Below are 19,308 nucleotides of genomic sequence, written 5' to 3'. Positions count from 1 at the left end.
TAGGAGGAAACAGAAGCTGGTAGACCTGGGATAATCCCATGGCTAGGGTGGCGAGAAGAGCAGGCACAGGTGATTTCTCAGGATCACTAAGGAGTCCTAGTGGTGCCATGGTTAAGCACTCAGCTGCTAACCGAAAGGTAGGTGGTTCAAACGCGCCAGCTGCTCCACGGGAGGAAGGACATGATGATGTGCTCCCGTAAAGGTGACAGCCTAGGAAACCCCCTGGGGCAGTTCTCCTCTGTCCTGCAGGGTCGCTATGAGTTGAATTGGCACGCAACGTCAGGACCATCAGGTGGGAAACTCAGGCCTGGGGGGGGCAGGTCCTCCCCAGCTCTCCAGAGGGCAGGAGAACGGCTGACACTTTCCGAGCACTTACTCCATCCCAGGCATGGCCCTAAGCATGTAGATTAACTCATTTAATCTCTCCACAGCCCTGCAGTGTAGGCTCATTTATCCCCATGTTACAGATGGGAACACTGGCACAGCGGTGTACTGACACTCCCAAAGACCCTTCGTTGGTGGTGGCAGAAACAGGTGGCACCCAGCTGTCTGACCCCAGAGGTCGCACTCTTGCCACTACACTACCTGGGCCAACTTCCAGGGTAGATTCCAGGGACTTCCCTCAGGGGGGGGAAGGGCCAGGGGAAAAAGGTTGAGGCTAGCCCCTCTTCTCAGTCCTGCCTCCTCCTGTCTGGAGGCAAAAGCCGTTGCCAGCAAGTTGATTCCGACTCACAGCAACACTGTAGGACAGAGTAGATCTGTGCCATAGGGTTTTCAAGGTGGTAATCTTTACGGAAGCAGACTGTCACATCTCTCTCCTGTGGAGCTGTTGGTGGGTTCGAACCACCGACCTTTCCGTTAGTAGCTGAGCACTTTAGCCACTGCGCCACCAGGGCTCCTCAGGGAGAGGGCCAGAGACTGGTAATTGCTGGGCATCATAGTCCTTGGGTAGGAGTTGGGGCACCCTTTCCTGTGCCCTCTAGCACCTGAGTACAGAGTCACCTGGGAATTCTCAGCTGGCAGGTCATGCCTGTCCCCTCCCAGTTCTGAGAGTCAAGAAAGCAGTCCCCTCTTCCCTCCTTCTGGCCCGCCCAGCTCTGCCCTCGGGTTCATGGTGCCCACGTGCCCATTCCTACCCACTGCTTCTTCCTCCTTGGAGCAGACACAAGACCGCGGCGGCATTCAAGAAGAAAGTCTCCAGCGAGGACGAGGTGCTGCTCGGGGCTCAGGCCCGGCCCCGGGAGCCCTCCTTCCTAAAGGCCATGGTGATCACCTTTGGCCCCACCTTCCTCATCAGCTGCTTCTTCAATCTGATCTATGACCTGCTGTCCTTCGTCAACCCACAGCTGCTCAGGTCTCACCACACTTCCCTGCTGCAGCCGTTCCCTGGGCAGGGGGCTGGCTGGCTGAGCACGGGGGCTGAGCCTAGGGGGAGGAACCACATGCAGGGCAAAGAGTCCCAGCCCAGGATCCAAAGAGGTGATTCTCAGTTGTTGCATGACTTCCAGCAAGTCACATCACCTCGTTTCCCCAGTCACACTTAACTTCCATTTACTGCATGCATGCTTTGTGTCGGCATCATGGTAGGCACATCAACAAGCATTCCCTCTCTAACTCCTCCCACCAATCCTCCAGGGAGGTGCTCCTACTCCCATGTTACAAAAGAGGAAGTGGAAACTCAGAGAGGTGAAGCGACATGCCCAAGGAAGGGCACACGGCTGGAAAAGATGGAGTCGGAACTGAGTCCAGGGCTCTGACTCCAGTTACTGTGCTCTCCCCATCACCATCAGGTTCTGCCATCTGTCACATGAGTGGCTTGGACTAGAAGGAGCTCTCAGATGAGGGGGTGGCAAGGAGAGCTGCCTAGCAACACAGCCCCAACCCCTTGCCCCTCTACTCATTCATTCATGCATGGATGCATTCAACAAACACTTGTTGAAGATAGCAGACACGGTGCTAGACACTAGAGATACAGAGAAAAATAAAACATGGCCTGAAAATCTTGTGGGAGAAACTGGTGTATAAATCAGTTACAGTGTGGGCAGAGGTATGCTCAGGTGCCTGGAAAACTCCAAGAGGGGCAAGGAGCCAGCCTGGGAAGGGGCAGGGCACATTCACCAGCTAAGGAGGTTTAGTTTGGAAGGACAAGTGGGCATTAACTAGGTGAAGAAGGAGGGGAAAGTGTACCCAGGCAGAGTCAGAAAGGCCTGAAACAGCATGACTCAGGAACTCCAGGCATTTCTGAATGCTGGAGCAAAGGGTGCCCAGAGGAAGGGACAGACACAGGAAGTGAGAGAGGAAGAGCTAAGAATATCTTTGAAAGATTTGAAGCCAGGGAGGGATGCCTGGTTTGCATTCCGGAAGGATCTCCCTGTCAGCAGTGTAGGGGATGCAGGGCAGGAAGGCCAGATGGAAGTGAGCCAACCCAGTCAGGTAAGAGCTCAGGCCAGGAATGAAGTAAGGATCCAGGAGCCATTCAAGAGATGGGTGTGTGCCAGGGGGAGGGAAAGGTCACTGGGTAACTGAAGGAAGAAGAGTCTTTTGATGAGATGATTAACTCAAGCCTTAAGGAGGCTTGTCGGGGTGGGGAAGGTAGTGAGGTCAGTCTTTGCCAGAGGTGCGAGAGGAAATTCCCAGAGAGCTGGAGACGGCATTTTCAGGGCCATCATTTTGGAAGTCAGGGTCCCACATCTGGCTATGCTCTCCCAGATAGCACCTGCTGAGGGAGAGGGCCCCAGACAGAGTCCTAGGGGGTTCTGACGCCCGGGAGAATGTCTGGAAGAGTGTGGTGGCGTGGACCAGAGGCAGAGAAGGCTTCCCAGGGGAAAGTGACCACCAGTGAAAAAAGTTGGCCAGTCAAATAGGGCGCTCAGAGTTTGTTAGTGGCTTGTTAAGAGCAGGGACCTCAGCAGAGGGGCATAATCTGAGAGCAGGGGTCTGCAGTGGAGACCGGGCCCATGGCAGTCTAGAAACTTACTGTAAAGGAAGTTTCCTAGAGCTGCTGCAGCAAATTACCACAAACTGGGAGGTTTAAAACAAAGATGGATTTTCTCACAGTTCTGGAGGCTAGAAGTCCAAAACCAAGGTGTTGGCAGGGTTGGTTCCCTCTGGGGGCTCTGAGGGAGAATGTTTCATGCCCCTCTCCTAGCTTCTAGTGGTTGCTGGCGGTCCTTGACATTCCTTGGCTTGTAGGTGCATCACTCCAATCTCTGCCTCCATCTTCACGTGGTGTTCTCCTCTGACTGTGTCTGTATCTCTGTGTATAAATCTCCCTCTCCCTTCTTTTATAAGGATACCAGTCATAATAGGATTGGCCCACCCTAATCCAGTATGACCTGGTCTTAACTTGATTACATATGCAAAGACCCTTTTCCAAATAAGGTCACACTCCACAGGTACCAGGGATTAGGAGTTGAACGTATCTTTTTGGGGGACACAATTCAGCCCACGACAGAAGGGGCAGTATGGCTGGAGGGCTTCATGGAGTTGAGGGGAGATTTATCCAACCTGGAAGAGACTTGGTTATGTCAGTAGGTGATGGCATAGAGTAGCCAATGGGAATGAACATATTGAAGATCAGGAGAAAGAGGGGCAGTCAGGGAGCATGCTCCTGAGGAGGGGGATGGGATTCAGGGCTCAGGGGTGGGATCAGGCTGGGAGAACCAGAGGGACACCGCCTCTTCTGAGTGAGAAGAAAGAAGAAGAGTGAGTTTGGAGGGAAGTTTGTGGCTGAAGGGAGTTCTCAGCAGGTGGTTAAGTGGGAAGACAGATCAGCTGCTGAGAGGGGGGAGTGGGGACAGGCCTCCATGGAAGAGGAGGTGGATTAGGGCCCTGGAGAAGGTCACTAGGCAGCACTGGGGGAATGCTGATGTTGGAGACGAAGGATGGAGGGGCAAGAGTCCTGTGGTCAGCCTCTAGGGCCCTCAGCAGCCTAGGATAAGGTGCAGAAAAGTCAAATGAATGGACATATGGCATTTCTTCCTGCATCTGGTCCAAGGAGGCGAGAATGGTAGGCAGGTGAGCCTGGTGGTGAGAGAATAATGAGAGCGGTGGGTGGTGGGGTTCACATGGATAGGGAAGGAGGTGAAGGCTGAAGGGAACCAGGATGGAGGGGTCATGGTCTGGAGGCAGCACTGGGCAGCCCCCCTGGCCTGGACGGTGGGGGTTCTAGAGGAGCAGCAGCCCCACCTGAGAGGTGGTGGAGGCAGAGGGCAGAGTGGAGGCTGAGAGTGGAAGGGGAGGACAGCTGCAGGGAGCATCTGGGGGAGCATTCCCCACCCTCATGCCTCTCTCCTCCCTTGCAGCATCCTGATCAAGTTTATTTCGAACCCCTCGGCCCCCACCTGGTGGGGCTTCGTGGTAGCAGGGCTGATGTTTGTGTGCTCCGTGATGCAGACGGTGATCCTGAACCAATATTACCACTACATCTTTGTGATTGCATTGAGGTTGCGAACAGCGATCATAGGTGCCATCTACAGGAAGGTCAGCTGGAGCAGGGGCAGGGGGCCCTGTAAAGTTTGGAGAGGCTCATGGGCCTTGTCCATCACCCTGCTATTCCCCTGCAGACTCTGGCCATTAGCAATTCAGTCAAGCGTGAGTACACTGTGGGAGAAATTGTCAACCTCATGTCAGTGGATGCCCAGCGCTTCATGGATGTTGCCCCCTTCCTCAACCTGTTATGGGCAGCACCCCTGCAGATCACCCTGGCAATCTACTTCCTCTGGCAGGTGACTCTCAAACCCTGATCTCTGCCCTCTTCCTCTGACCTTGCTGCAGAAGGGACAAGCAACAGAGAAGGTCAGCAGAGGGGCTGTATAATGGGGACGAGAGCTTCCCTAGCATTGGTGGGGGAACAGGACTACGAGGACACTGGTGTCTACAACTGAGTCTTTCCAGCCTATGCAGTTATCCTTCCTGCAGAGCCCAGGGAAGGAGAGGGGGACTTGGAGGCAGGGTGGATGTGACTCTGGCTGTCATTGTCTGTGTTTGCCTTCCTGTGTGTCTGAACATTGTTCTGCTTGTGTGTCCTTATCTGCTGCCACTGTCTGTTGTCAGCATCTGATGGATCAGCTGCTTCTGCAAATGTCTGCTTTTCTCTATTTGTTTGACTGACCATTGTCTTTTGCTTCCTGCCCATCTCCACATTTCCGGTCAATAGGCCTATCTGTCTGGTGGGTTCTGTCTACCATCTTTGGTTGTCTGCCTGTCTTATCTATCAACCTGTGCCTCCTCAGAACCTGGGTCCTTCCGCCCTGGCTGGAGTCGTTCTGTTGGTCTTGCTGATTCCACTCAATGGAGCTGTGGCCATGAAAATCCGGGCCTACCAGGTGGGTGCCATCAGAGGCGCAGCTGGCCAGGTGCCTGGGAGAGGGCATTCATTTACCTGGGGTCCTCTCAATTACATTGCTTACTGAGTATGGATGGCTATCAGCCACTTCCACAGTCTTAGCTCACTCTACTCTCGCAAAAACCCTGACAGGGTCCTAGCAACATTCTTCTTTGCAGCTGAGGAACCAAGGCCCAGAGAGAGTATGGCAGCCAGAATCAGGCAGAACTGGGACTCGGGCCTGTGTCCTCTGGTCTAATGAGAGCTTTTCCCACCATGCTATGCTGAGTGTAAATAGTCAGTCATTCAGTCCTTTATTTGCAAACATTTATTGAAGTCTTCAATAGCTCCCCATTGCACATGGAATAAATGACGAGTTCTCTAAGACCGCTCACCATGCCTCTACTTGATTTGAAGCCCTCAACCCATGAGGTATGGCCAAGTTTCAGCCATTCCGGCCATTCTTTTCTCCAAAGCACCAAGATCTTCGTGCCTCTGGGCCACCCCACCTACTGTTCCCTCTGCCAAGAATGCTCTTCACCTCCCCCCGCCTTGCCTGCCTCATCCCTTCCCTTCCCTCACCTCTCAGCATAAATGTCACTTTGGCAAGAGGCCCACCCTGACTAGCCAGTCTAAGTTCATTTCCCTGCCCCCACTCCATTATTCTCTCATAATACTCTGTTATTTCCCTACAGAGCACACATAATTTATAATTAAGCATGTATTCGGGTAATTTGCTTAATGTCTGCCTCCCCCATCAGACTGCCAGCTTCATAATGGCTGAGACCTTATCTGAATTGTTTATCATTATATTCCTCATGTCTAGCACAGGGCCTGGGACATAGCAAGCACTCAATAAATAGGGGTTGAATGAATAAATTAACTTGATGCACCAGGCCCTGCAAGTCCCTGGGTGGTGCAAATGGTTAACATGCTCAGCTGCTAACTGAAAGGTTGGAGGCTTAAATCTACCCAGAGGTGTCTTGGAAGAAAGGCCTGGTGATCTACTTCTGAAAAATCATCCATTGAAAACCTTATGGAGTGTAGTTCTACTCTGACACAATAGGGTCACCATGAGTTGGAGGTGCCTCAATGGCAACTGGTACCAGGTCATGGGTGAGGGTCTGGGGAACAAAGATAAATTAGAACTGATCCCTATCTTCAAGAAGTTCACAGCCTAAGGAGGAAACATGTGTGCAAAGTAACCATTATCAGAACAAAAGGAAAGTACAACATGCTCTAGAAACCCAGGGAGGGGGGCCAAGGACACTGCCTGGGAGGGTCAGCGATGGTAGCATTGAGGTTGGAGCTGGGTTTTGTCAGGCAGAGGAGAGGTGGGGGCATCCCAGGCGGAAGTCACAGCACAGGCACCAGCAGGGAGGAGAAGGACGGTGAGCAGGAATGGTCAGAATGTCTGAGCCCCACGGGTAGGAGGTGTGGGGAGGGGAGCAGGGCATGCTACTGCCACTCTTTCCACCACACAGGTGGAGCAAATGAAGCTCAAGGACTCACGCATCAAGCTGATGAGTGAGATCCTGGCTGGCATCAAGGTGCTGAAGCTGTATGCCTGGGAGCCCAGCTTCTCTGAGCGGGTGGAGGGCATCCGACAGGGTGAGCTCCGGTTGCTGTGCAAGTCTACCTACCTGCATGCCATATCTACCTTCATCTGGATCTGCACCCCCTTCCTGGTGAGGCTCTCCCCCCCAGGGCTGGGCTCCTGCCTCCTGCTTGGCCAGCCCAGACCTCTGGGCCCCTCAGTATGGCTGGAACCCAGGGGATGCCGCTCTGACACCCCACCCCCCACCGCTGCCCAGGTAACCATGGTCACCATTGGGGTATACGTCTCTGTGGACCAGAAAAACGTGCTGGATGCCGAGAAAGCCTTTGTTTCCTTGACCCTGTTCAATATCTTAAAGTTGCCCCTCAACCTTCTGCCCCAGCTCATCAGTGGCATGACCCAGGTGACATTGGGTGGGGCTGGGGATCTGATGGACTTAGGGCAGGTTGTTGGGGTCAGGGAGGGGTCACTTAGGGTCAGGATCAAGGAGAGTTTTTAAAATCAGGGGAGGCCCATTGGGATTATGGAGAACTGTTCAAGGTTGAATGAGGTCATTAGGGCCAGGGGTCATTTGGGGTCAGAGGAGGTCAGGTAGGGTCTCTGGAAACCTGAATTCTGGAAACAGCCTCCTCTTACCAATCTGCCCTCATCTTTAGGCAGTGAGTGCCACAGAAGATCCTACTGTGGAGGGACCCCAAGTGGCCCTTCCCTAGCTCAGGAAGTTGGGGACCAGGCAGGAGTAAGGAGGTGGAGAGGGCAGGAAAAGGGCTCCCTCCAGGGCTGACTCACACCCTCCTTCAGACCAGCGTGTCTCTGAAACGGATCCAGCATTTCCTGATCCAAGATGAACTTGACACCAAGTGTGTGGAAAGAAAGACCATCCCTCCAGGTGCAGAGAGCCTCCACCTGGGCTGCCCTTAAAGGCCCCAGCCCTTGCTCCAGAAAATCTTCAGTTCCAGGCTGCCTAATTTTTCTCTTGGGACTCCTTTTCTTCTCTTTTCACTTGTGCTTTAACTCTATGCCCCCTTCCCCTCTCCCAGACTCTCTGCTCTTTTCTCTTCTGCTATCCCAGGGCTCCCCTCCCCTGCTCCCAGGGCTTCCTGCTCCTCCACCCCTGTCCCCAAGCTTCCCTGCCCTCTCCCCCTTGCCCTTTCCCCAGGGCTTCCCACACCGCTCCCTCCTTTCCTCCCTCCAGGGGTCCCCTCCCCATTGCCCAGGCTTCCTGCCCCCCCCCTCCTCCAAGCCTCCCTGCCCTGCTTCCCCATCCCTGAGGCTCCCTGACCCTGTACACCTTGGTCCTCCCAGGCTATGCCATCACCATAGACAATGGTACCTTCACCTGGGCCCAGGACCTGCCCCCCACCCTGCACAGGTACCAGCTTCTCCCAATCCCTTCTTAGCTGCCTTAAGTGGGCCCAAGGTCAGATCAACAGAAGCACCCACCCCAAGTCTTTTTCCTGGTTTGCAGGAAGAGCCTTGGCTTGCCAGGGTGGTGACTGGCTGCCAGGAGGCTTGGGTCTCCAGGTAGAGGGCTGGGGACCAAAAACCTGCCCTTCAGATCCTGCCTCTGACTGGGTTCCTGGTCTCCTTGCCCCCAGCCTGGACATCCAGGTGCCAAAAGGGGCACTGGTGGCCGTGGTGGGGCCTGTGGGCTGTGGGAAGTCCTCCCTGGTGTCTGCCCTGCTGGGGGAAATGGAGAAGCTGGAAGGCAAGGTGTATGTGAAGGTGAGAAGGGCAGGGGCTCCAGGGAAGGGCATGGGGCTTGGTCAGGCCTTGGGTGAAACCAGAGGTAACCTTCTTCCGTGGCCAGGGTTCCGTGGCCTACGTGCCCCAGCAGGCATGGATCCAGAATGCCACTCTTCAAGAAAATGTGCTGTTTGGCCGAGCCCTGGACCCCAAGCATTACCAACGGACTCTAGAGGCCTGTGCCCTGCTGGCCGACCTGGAGATGCTGCCCAGCGGGGACCAGACAGAGATTGGAGAGAAGGTATAAGGTCCCCTCCCATCCCTGGGAAGTCGTGCATACAGCTGCCCTCCTCAACACAGCCCAATCTGTATATGCATTTATTCATCCATCCATTCATTCATTCATGTATATATGCATTCATGAACATCATGCCTGGCACTGGGGAAATAGATCTATTACTGGGGATGCTGGCTTGTGAATAAGCAGGGGTTGTAGAGTACTCTGGGCAGGGTGCAGGGAGGATGCTGACAGGGGAGCCTGCTTAAGGAAAAGCATCACTTTTTAGCTAAATCTTAACAGCTGAGGAAGAGGAGCTTGTTGTTCATCTGTTCATTCATTCATCAGATTTTTATTAAGTACCTACTGTACGCCAGGCATAAGGTACCTGGGTGGCACAAAAGGTTCAAACCCACCCAGTGGCTCCATGGAAGAAAGGCCTGGTGATCTGCTTCCAAGAAACCCTATGAAGCAGTTCTACTCTGTAACACGTGGGGTCGCGATGAGTTGGAATCGACTCGACAGCAACTGTTTTTTTTTTTTTTTAATGTGCTAGGCAATATTCTACAGCAGCGAACACACCAGATTAAAATCCTGTTCTTGTGTAGCTCACAAACACACGCCTAGTTTAGTGCCCAGCACATAATAGGCAAAAAGCTCTCGTGGCGCAATCGTTAAGCACTCGGCTGCTAACTGAAAGGCTGGCGGTTCAAACCCACCAGCAGTTCCACAGGAGAAAGACCTGGCAACTTACTTCCATAAAGATTAGAACCAATCAAACTCTATGGGGCAGTTCTACTCTGTCCTATGGGGTCACTATGAGCTGGAATCAACAGCACACAATAACAACATAGAAGGCACTCCAGAACGACTGCTGGTTGAATGTACGAATTCAGGGACGCTCACATACCTCAGCCACCACAGCTGCAGGTGGGCCCCTCCGCTTCTCCCCAGTAGCTCTAGCCCGCACCCCCCACCTGCTTTCCCCAGGGCTCAGTTTCTCAGGGACCCTACAGAGCTGGGACCGGTTCCAGAGGGAATGAGGGAAGCTGGTGGCAGGGAGTAGGCTTTACCTCTGGAGTCTGTCCTCTGGGCCCAGACCTGCCTCTACATGCCTCAGTTTTTCCAACATGAGTTTAAGGTGGGAGCTTACCTCGCCTTTGGCGGCTGAACAAGCTGAGGGTGGATGATTTCTAGGGCTGACACCAGAGCCATCAGACCTGAGTTCCTGTCCTCATCCTCTCGCTTCTTCCCTTAATGGCCCAGCACCTCGGACAAAGCTATTAACATCTTGGGCTCTAATTTCTTCATCTAGAAAGTGAGGCTAGTGATACCTCCCTGGAAGGACTGATGTGAGCACCAAATGGGAACACTGTTATGAAAGCCGTTTGCAAACTGTATGGGCAATGGGAGATTAACAGACCTATTGAGAGACTCCTGGGGCTTTCCAGCCTCCCAGAGTATGAATGTGGCAGACAGGGAAACCAGCCAGGCAGGGTTGGGGAGCAGAGCAGGGAGGCTGCCCTCACCTGCCTGGGAGCACTCTGACAGCCGCTACCCCTCCCTCCAAGTGTGCTTCAAGGGGACAGGATCGGGCATATGAAATGTGATTCAGAAGTCTGCCTTGCTTGATGTCAGTGGACAGGGCCCTCGACCGCCCTGTGCCTGTCTGGGCCCCCTCCCACCCAGTACCCACTCCCTTCCTCCCTCCAGGGCATTAACCTGTCCGGGGGCCAGCGGCAGCGGGTCAGTCTGGCCCGAGCTGTTTACAGTGATGCTGACATTTTTTTGCTGGATGACCCCTTGTCAGCTGTGGACTCCCACGTGGCCAGGCATATCTTTGACCAAGTCATCGGGCCAGAGGGTGTGCTGGCCCACAAGGTGAGGCCTGTGGGAGGCTAAGGGGGCTAAGCTGAGATTGAGGGCCCTAGGAGAGAACTGGTGGGGAGCTCTGGAAGTGTGGGATGCCTGAGAAACAGTAGTAGGGGAGGGCAGCAGGGGACACCCTTGGCAGGGACACCTGGAAGCCTGCCCCAGAGGCACTGAGCAGGCTGCAGCGAGTGCGGGGTGAGGCCCTGGTGTGCCTGCCCATGCTCCCCGACACACAGTTACCTCACACTCGCTCCATGGCCTCGTGCCTGTGCTGGGGGGTGGGGGGGCATGCTGAGGGCAGAAGGGAAGACTATTGCCTTCTCCTCAGACGCGGGTGCTGGTGACACATGGAATCAGCTTCCTGCCCCAGATGGACTTTGTCATAGTACTAGCTGATGGGCAGGTGTCTGAGGCCGGTTCCTACCCGGCCCTGCTGCAACGCAATGGCTCCTTTGCTGAGTTCATCCACAACTATGCACCCGACAAGGACGAGAGGCACCCGGACAGCAAGATCGGTATCTGCCATCCTTGGCCCGCATATTCCTGTGCCCTCCCAGCATCTCCCCTGTCTCTGAGTGTCTCTGGACTGTCCCACTGTTAACAGGGAGGCTCAGGGACCGCCTGTGTGACAGTGAGACACCACAAGAGGTCGAGTCCCGCCTCCTCCTCTTCCCTAACTGGGGGACCTTGGATCAACAGCGCAGGCCTTGGAGCCTCAGTTTTCCCATAAGGCAAAGGGGCCTAAGGGCCCAGGCCCAGCTTATACAGCAGAGTTGTTTCACAGATGAATTGTTCAAGTTCTTGGTAAAGTGATTTGTCAACAAATATTGACTGAGCAATTACTGTGTTCCAGGTTCTGCTCTGGCACAGAGACATAGCCGTGAACAAGCATAAAGAAGTCCCTGCCCTCGGGAACATATCGAAGTTTCTGGGCTCACAGGGCTTCCTCAGCTCCCCAACCCCAAACTCTGGGCTAGCTCACGAACCCTTCCCTGGGTCTTCTCTCCTACAGCCATATATACGGCTAACAAAGCATTTGTTGTTGTTCTTGTGTGTGTGGAGTCAATTTTTGACTCATAGTGACCCCATGTGACAAAGTAGAACTGCCCCATAGGTCTTTCTCCTGCAGAGCCGCTGGGTGGGTTTAAACTACCAGTTTTTCAGTTAGCAGTCAAGTGCTTAACCATTGAGCTACTAGAGCTCCTTAACAAAGCAATTACTAAGTGCTATATGTAGTAGGAAGCCCTGGTGGTGCAGTGGTTAAGAACTCAGGCTGCTAACCAAATGGTGGGCAATTCTTATTATATTCTTATTATACACCAGCAGCTCCTTGGAAACCCTATGGGGCAGTTCTACCCTGTCCTATAGGGTCACTATGAGTCAGAATCGACTTGATGGCAATGGGTTTGGTTTTTGGTTTTTTTGGTATATGTAGTAGGGAGCCCTGGTTGTACAGTGGTTAAGCACTCAGCTGCTAACCAGAAGGTCAGTGGTTTGAACCCACCAGCCATTCCACAGGAGAAAGATGTGACAGTCTGCCTCTGTAAAGATCACAGCCTTGGAAACCCTATGGGGCAGTTCTACTCTGTCCTGTAGGGTTGCTGAGTTGGAATCGACTTGACGGCAATGGGTTTGGTTTTTTTGGTATACGTAGTAGTACGTCCAGAATGCTCCTTAGAAGCAAGGATGGTGAGACTTCGTCTCACTTACTTTGGACATGTCATCAGGAGGACCAATCGTTGGAGAAAGACATCATGCTTGGTAAAGTAGAGGGTCGGCAAAAAAAGAGGGAGACCCCGATGAGATGGATTGACACAATGATTGCAAAAATGAGCTCAAACATAGCAATGATCATGAGAATGGCGCAGGACGAGGCAGTGTTTCGTTCTGTTGTACATAAGGCTGCTATGAGTTGAACCAACTTGACAGCACCTGACAACAGCCACCATGTACCCAGTGCTAAGCACTCCGCACACATTGTTTCCTTTAATCCTCACCGTGACCCTATGAGGTTGATTATTGTCCCCATCTTATATCTGAGGAAACTCCTGCTCGGAAATGCTAAGCAACATGCCTAAGGTCAGGCAGCAAGGAAGTGAGATTTAAGCGTGGCCAGTTTGACTCCAGACCCAAGCTCCCAGCCCTTACATTTGAGTTCCTTTCTCCATTGTCCCTGATGAGAAGTTTTTCTTGTTGTCTAACCTATCTTCCTTGCTGCCCTTTCAATCCTCTCACCTTCTCTCAGGCTTGTCCATTCAGGCCCCTTCATTGGAGTGGGGATGGGGGATTCCAAGGGCTTACAGGGTGAGCTAGCCAACCTGTCTCCTTCCTCCCACCCCTCTGAAGTCTTGGAGAATGCAGAGGATGAAGAGGTGCTGCTGATCGAAGACACACTCAGCAGCCACACTGACCTGACAGATAATGAGCCCATCATGTATGAGGTCCAGAAGCAGTTTATGAGGTGAGCCCCTGATAGCTCCCAGGCTCCCCCCCACCCCACTCAGGAGGCTGCATCAAGGCTCCCCAGGTCCATCCAGGTGAGGTGCAGGTGAGCATTCTCCCTGACACTCACACCCTGGGCCTCTGGCTGCAGCCTGAAGCCTCCTCCTGGGACTCTGTGCTGTGGGTATGTCGGAGGCCTCTCCTCCGGGCCTGACTGGCTACCTCCACAGACAGCTGAGCTCCATGTCCTCAGAAGGGGAGAGCCCGGAGCGGTATGTGTCCCGGAGACGCCTGGGCTCAGCAGAGAAGGTGGTGCAGGCGACAGAGAAGAAGGCGAAAGGGACACTGGTCCAGGAGGAGAAGGCAGAGATGGGCGTTGTGAGTGGGATGGTGAGGAGGGCTGGAGAGGGTGGACGCACCCCAGGAATCCTGGGGCTGATGGCAGTCCTCTACTCCCACCCACTGGCTTCAGGTGAAGATGAGCGTGTTCTGGGATTACATCAAGGCTGTGGGGCTCTGGACCGTGCTGTTCATTTGTCTTCTGAACATGGGTCAAAGTGCATTCTCCATCGGGGCTAACATGTGGCTCAGTGCCTGGACCAACGAGGCCGAGGTGGACAGCCGCCAGAACAACACCTCCAGGAGGCTGGGAGTCTATGCTGGCTTGGGAATGCTGCAAGGTGAGCCTGGGGCAGGGCTTTGAACCAACTCAGTTTGTTCTGGTTCTAATGCTTGACGAGAATTTGCATTTCTAACACGTTCTCAGGTGATGCTAATGCTGCTGGTTAGGGACCAATTCTGAGAAATACTAGTAGAGAAAAAAACAAACAAACCCAAACCCATTGTCATGGAGTCGATTCCAAGTCATAGCGACCCTATAGGACAGGGTAGAACTACCCCATAAGGTTTCCAAGGAGTGGGTGGTGGATTCAAACTGCTGACCTTTTGGTTAGCAGCCGAACGTTTAACCACTGGGCCACCGGAGCTCCACTAATAAAACAGTGGTTCTCAAAATTTGTTATACATAAGAATCAGCTGAGGATCTCGTTAAACTGTAGTTCTGATTTCAGTGTATCTGGGATAGAAATGAGGGTTGGAAGCACTGGCCTGGGGGTGGGGGGGCGTGCCAGAAGAGACTCCATCAGTCCTTACCTCACCTCTGGGCTTCGGGGTCCTTGGAATCATGCCCCTGCCTCTGAGCCTCCCTCCACCATCACAGCCATGGCCCTGCCCCAATGCCTCCCTAGCTCAGCCTAGCCTTCCCCCTGCCTCCGAACCTGCCCCTCCATCCCCGCCCCCCTAGCCCAGGTAAGCGAGCCCACCTTCTGCCTCCCCCACCAGCGCTCCTCGTGATGCTGTCGGCCTTCATGATGGCAATGGGCGGTGTCCAGGCGGCTAAATCGTTGCACGCGGCGTTGCTGCACAACAAGATGCGCTCGCCACAGTCCTTCTTCGACACGACACCCTCGGGCCGTATCCTCAACCGCTTCTCCAAGGACATCTTCGTCATCGATGAGGTCCTGGCCCCCACCATCCAAAGGCTGCTTGGTGCCTTCTTCAACTCTGTCTCCACCCTTGTGGTCATCGTGACCAGCACTCCGATCTTTGCCGTGGTCATCTTGCCTCTGGCTGCTCTCTACATCTCGGTGCAGGTGTGGCTCGCAAGCTGGTGTTGCCCGAGGGAGGGCGTGGCCAGAGAGAGTGGGCTTCTGGGGGCGTGGCTCTCTGGTGGGCGTGGCCCTGGAGGGCGTGGGCCGAGGGAGGGTGGGCTTCTGGGGCGGTGTTGTTGGTGGGAGCGGCGGTCTTTTGGGCCGGTGAGAGGAGATGAAGTGTGGGGCGGTTTAGTCCCAACCTTCGCAGCGGGATTTTATTAGGGGCAAAAGCGGCCAAACCCACTGCCTTCGAGTGATTCCGACTAGTAGCGACCCTATAGGACAGAGTGGAACTGCCCCATAGAATTTCCTAGGCTGAAATCTGTACGGAATCAGACTGCCACATCCTTCTCCAGCGGAGGCTGGTGGGTTCGCACCAATGACCTTTAGGCCAGGGGCAGTAGTTAGTTAAGTTCACCTCTTTGAAACTCGTTTTCCTCACCTGTAAAATAGTGATATTCATAGAATCTACCTCATAGGGTTGTTGCAAGGATAAAAGGAAATAGTCATATAAATTGTATCATCTGTGACTGGCCCTGGAACTTCTTCCTGTTGACTATTTTTAAATAAAACATTGTTAACAGTCGGGGACAATGACTTTTTATACATATCTACACGTATATGTGTATGTGTTTATAGACACGTGTATGTCTTTAACATATGGGTTGCTAACTCAGCAACAACTAACTGCAAAAGGCATTCACAGTCGCTGAGCACCTGTCCTGCAGTTAATCAGGCGATGCAGGGGCCTGCAGAGTAGAAGACAGAAATTGGAGGCAGAACAATGTTTTTATGGGGCCGAAGTTTAAACAATGCTAGGGAGGGGCTCTTTAAGGAAAAGAATATGAAATTATCTTATTTTTGCAAATTTTGCAAAAACTTCAACTGTGAGCACATTACTAGGGCCCCTAAGTGGAGGTAGGTATATTCACTGACTGAGGAGGTCAAGCAAGGTCACCCTCTGTCCCACGGAGGGTGAGGGGATCATTCTGACCAGGGAATCAGAAAGACTTCATGGAAAAAGTAGCCTGGAAGAATGAGCAGAGCTGAACAGAGGGAAAGGGCAGAATGAGTTCATGGAGCCAAATTAGGACCCTGATTCATAGGTCCTTGAGAACAGGGGGAGGTAGCAAGATCTTGGGGTGGGGGAGTGGGGCTGGCTGGGAGGAGGCTCGGGGGAAATGGGTGAGTTCAAAGGATGTGCAGGACTGGATCGGGAGTTCGATGGCCCTGACCTCAAGCTCTTTCTCCCATGCCTGTCAGCGCTTCTATGTGGCCACCTCGAGACAACTGAAGCGGCTGGAATCGGTCACTCGCTCACCCATTTACTCCCAGTTTTCGGAGACGGTGACTGGTGCCAGCGTCATCCGGGCCTATGGCCGCAGCCAGGACTTTGTGGCTAACAATGATACTAAGGTGGACATCAACCAGAGGGGCTGCTATGCGTACATCATCTCCAACCGGTCAGAAGCCTCCTCCCCCACCCCGGCTCCGCCAACAGCTCCCACCAGGGTCTTTGCTGTGGGGACCCTGGTGTTCTGGGTCCTATCCCTCCTTCCCCCTGAACAGAGCACTGCCTCCTTCCTGCGCCTGCCCCATGTCCTTCTTGTCTGGTCTCCCACAGGTGGCTGGGAATCCGAGTGGACTTCGTGGGGACCTGTGTTGTGCTCTTCGCTGCATTGTTCGCCGTAACTGGGAGAAGCAGCCTGAGTCCCGGGCTGGTGGGCCTTTCTGTGTCCTATGCCCTGCAGGTACGGAGGGGCCTGGGCCCCACGGCAGGACGACCACTGGGGCAGAGTCCACACAGGCTTCACAAGCATTTCCTGAGTGCCTCTCTCTGCCTATTGTGGGGACCAGCCCCAGGTTCTGCTCCCAAGGAGCTCACAGTTGAGTGTGGGGAGACACTGACACCAGCAGGGATCACAGTGCAGGATATGTAGGACTTTGTGGAGGGAGGAACAAAATGCTGTGAGAACCTAGAGGAGTTTCTCTGCTTGGGGTGTTGGAGAAATTGTCTTGAACTTGGCCTCAAAGAGCAAACAGAACGTGACCTGGCTATGGGCAAGGTATAGAAGGTCACCCAGCCGAGGTCCTGGAAGAGGGGAGTATAGGGCTGAAATACCTCTCGTGTTCACATACATGCAGAGAAAGTTCAGAGAAGGTGACCTGGGGACACAGGTCTGTGCGGGAGGTCAGGCAGATTATATGCGGCTACCAGTTTAGGTTGTTAAAGAATGAAGTCCTGCAAATGAAATTTTTGCAAAGCAGATCACATTTTCAGTGTCTCAGGTGGCTGGAGTCTTGAGTGGTTTAGTAAATAAAGAGCAGTCCAATCCAGACAGACCAGTATTCTCTAACTTAATGTTTATATGAATCACCCAGGGATCTTAGTAATATTCAGATTCTGATTCAGTAGGCCTGGAGTGGGGCTTGGGATTCTGTATTTCTATCAAGACTCCTTGATATTTAAAGTGTGGTCCATGGACCAGCTGTGTCACCATCACCATCAACTGGGAACTTGTTAGAAATGCAGAATCTCAGGTCTCACCCTACCTACTGAATCACAAGCTGGATTTTAACAAGATTCCCAGGGAAGTCCTATGCATATTAAAGATTGAGAAACACTGGGCTAGGTGGTCCTTGGTTAAGTCTGGGTCATCACTACCTGGTGCATAGTTGTGTTAGAGCACGAGGTGGCATATCTGTGAGCTCATCCAGGCCCCCCTGGATCATAGATGGGATAAGAGCATGAACAAAGGGGTCTGAGCTCTTCCCAAAACCTTGTGGCGGGGAAGGGACTCTCCTTCCATATGACCCAGTTCCTTTGACCAGGTGACATTTGCTCTGAACTGGATGGTACGAATGATGTCAGACACGGAGTCTAATATTGTGGCTGTGGAGAGAGTCAAAGAGTACAGCAAGACAGAGACTGAGGTAGGTACCAGGATGAGCCCAGGGATGAATCAGGAATACCTGGAGAAGGGGACTTGGTGGCCCGCCATTCTTACACCCCAAGGCCAGCTATTCAGTTAGCTCTTCATTCATTTATTCATTCATTTGTCCATCCATCTACTCAAAGCTTATTGAACATCAACCAGAGGTCCAGCTCTATGCTCAGAGCTGTAAAGGGTTCAGAGCTGAGCAAGACAGAGTCTGCCCTCAAGCAGATTCTGATACAGTGGGAGAGGTAAGACATACTGATGGCTCTGCAGTGGATGGCAAGAGCTCAGGGTTGGTGCACCCAAAGAGGGCAGATAAGGGGGGATCATTCAACTGGGGTGGAAGGCCAGCTGAGACTTGAAGGATAGGTGGGTTTTGATAGACTAAGTAAGATGTTGGGGGAGAGTGTTGACACATCATGGGATTGGCAGCCAATGTCACAAAACAATTTGTATATTAATTGTTTAATGAGAAACTAATTTGCTTGTAAACTTTCACCTAAAACACAATAAATTTTTTTTTTAAAGGAGGGGGAAGAAAGATATTGGGGTGGGGAGGGGTGAGGCAGTGGGAAGGTGAGCATTCCAACCAAAGAGATGAGACTGGTTGAAGGAGCAGAGGTGGGAAAGCATGGCCTTTGTCAGGAAAAAGGGAGTTGTCCTCTACCTTTCTGCACCCAACCCTCCCATAGCCGCACCCTAGACCTCTTCATGCCAGAAGCTGCACCATCTCTGAGATCTCAACGTCAGAGGACCCACTTTTTGACCACCTTTTCCCATCCCTCCCAGCCCACGTGTCCCAGGTCAAACACTGTTAAACAGTACTTTGTCCTCATGGAGAGCCCCAGTCCTGGGACACCGCCTTTGTCTCTGTCCGGCAGGCCCTCCTGGCTTCACCTCCCTCCTGTCTAGCCTAGATTCTAAGTTCCATCAACACAAATGCTCTCAACTCACTTGCCCTTCTCTCTCCCAGTTGTGTTCACCTACAAAACCCCATCCCAGGTGAGTCCATCTGTCTACCCGCTTCATGCTTGCACTGAGCAGCTGAAGCATTGCTGGAGAAAATCACTGATTTTACTTCAAATATTATAACCGTACATCACCGCTGGGCATTCCCACTTGGCCTTCTCAATAAGCATGCGTTCCACTTTCAGAGAGAGCTGTTCCAAACATTCTCTCTCCTCAAACCCTCACATCTCCTTCTCCCTTGTGTTCAGCTGTGGACCTTGCTTGCTGCTTAATGAGAAAATAAGTCTTAAGATGTGAATTCTTGTAACCTTTCTGCCTCCAGACCTTCAAGCCTGCCTGCATCTCCCTGTTTTAACAGGAAATGTTCCTCCTTGTTTCAAAATCCAGGCCCTCTGCTTCTTCTCATGGCCACTTAAGGACTTGACTTCCTCAGTTATGCCCTTGATCTCCTGTATCATGAGCCTTGCCTCCTCTGTTGGGTGATTCCCATCCACCAGCAAACATATGCTATCATAGCCCTCATTCTAGACAAACTAAACAAATCCTCCCTTTCCCCTACGTTCCACTCCAGCTACTGCCCCATCCTC

At 52.9% G+C, this 19,308-nt stretch overlaps 1 protein-coding gene across 1 annotated transcript in view; it reads left to right on the top strand.

Annotated features, from left to right (window-relative positions):
* The window catches only part of ABCC3 (ATP binding cassette subfamily C member 3), a 48,107-nt gene that overhangs the window by 18,233 nt on the left and 10,566 nt on the right, over positions 1-19,308 (top strand). The window contains exons 9-27 of the mRNA XM_023732840.1: positions 1,163-1,354; positions 4,305-4,482; positions 4,566-4,727; positions 5,235-5,327; positions 6,811-7,014; positions 7,141-7,287; positions 7,686-7,773; positions 8,190-8,256; positions 8,483-8,609; positions 8,695-8,871; positions 10,561-10,728; positions 11,048-11,234; positions 13,066-13,180; positions 13,392-13,539; positions 13,634-13,841; positions 14,503-14,813; positions 16,077-16,276; positions 16,438-16,564; positions 17,646-17,747. Of these exons, the coding sequence (XP_023588608.1) occupies positions 1,163-1,354; positions 4,305-4,482; positions 4,566-4,727; positions 5,235-5,327; positions 6,811-7,014; positions 7,141-7,287; positions 7,686-7,773; positions 8,190-8,256; positions 8,483-8,609; positions 8,695-8,871; positions 10,561-10,728; positions 11,048-11,234; positions 13,066-13,180; positions 13,392-13,539; positions 13,634-13,841; positions 14,503-14,813; positions 16,077-16,276; positions 16,438-16,564; positions 17,646-17,747 (3,001 nt within the window). The remainder of the gene's footprint in view (positions 1-1,162; positions 1,355-4,304; positions 4,483-4,565; positions 4,728-5,234; positions 5,328-6,810; positions 7,015-7,140; positions 7,288-7,685; positions 7,774-8,189; positions 8,257-8,482; positions 8,610-8,694; positions 8,872-10,560; positions 10,729-11,047; positions 11,235-13,065; positions 13,181-13,391; positions 13,540-13,633; positions 13,842-14,502; positions 14,814-16,076; positions 16,277-16,437; positions 16,565-17,645; positions 17,748-19,308) is intronic.

Source organism: Trichechus manatus, unplaced genomic scaffold, assembly GCF_000243295.1.
Source record: "Trichechus manatus latirostris isolate Lorelei unplaced genomic scaffold, TriManLat1.0 scaffold00054, whole genome shotgun sequence".
NCBI classification, from domain to species: Eukaryota; Metazoa; Chordata; class Mammalia; order Sirenia; family Trichechidae; genus Trichechus; species Trichechus manatus.
This window is presented reverse-complemented; position numbering and strand designations above follow the sequence as displayed.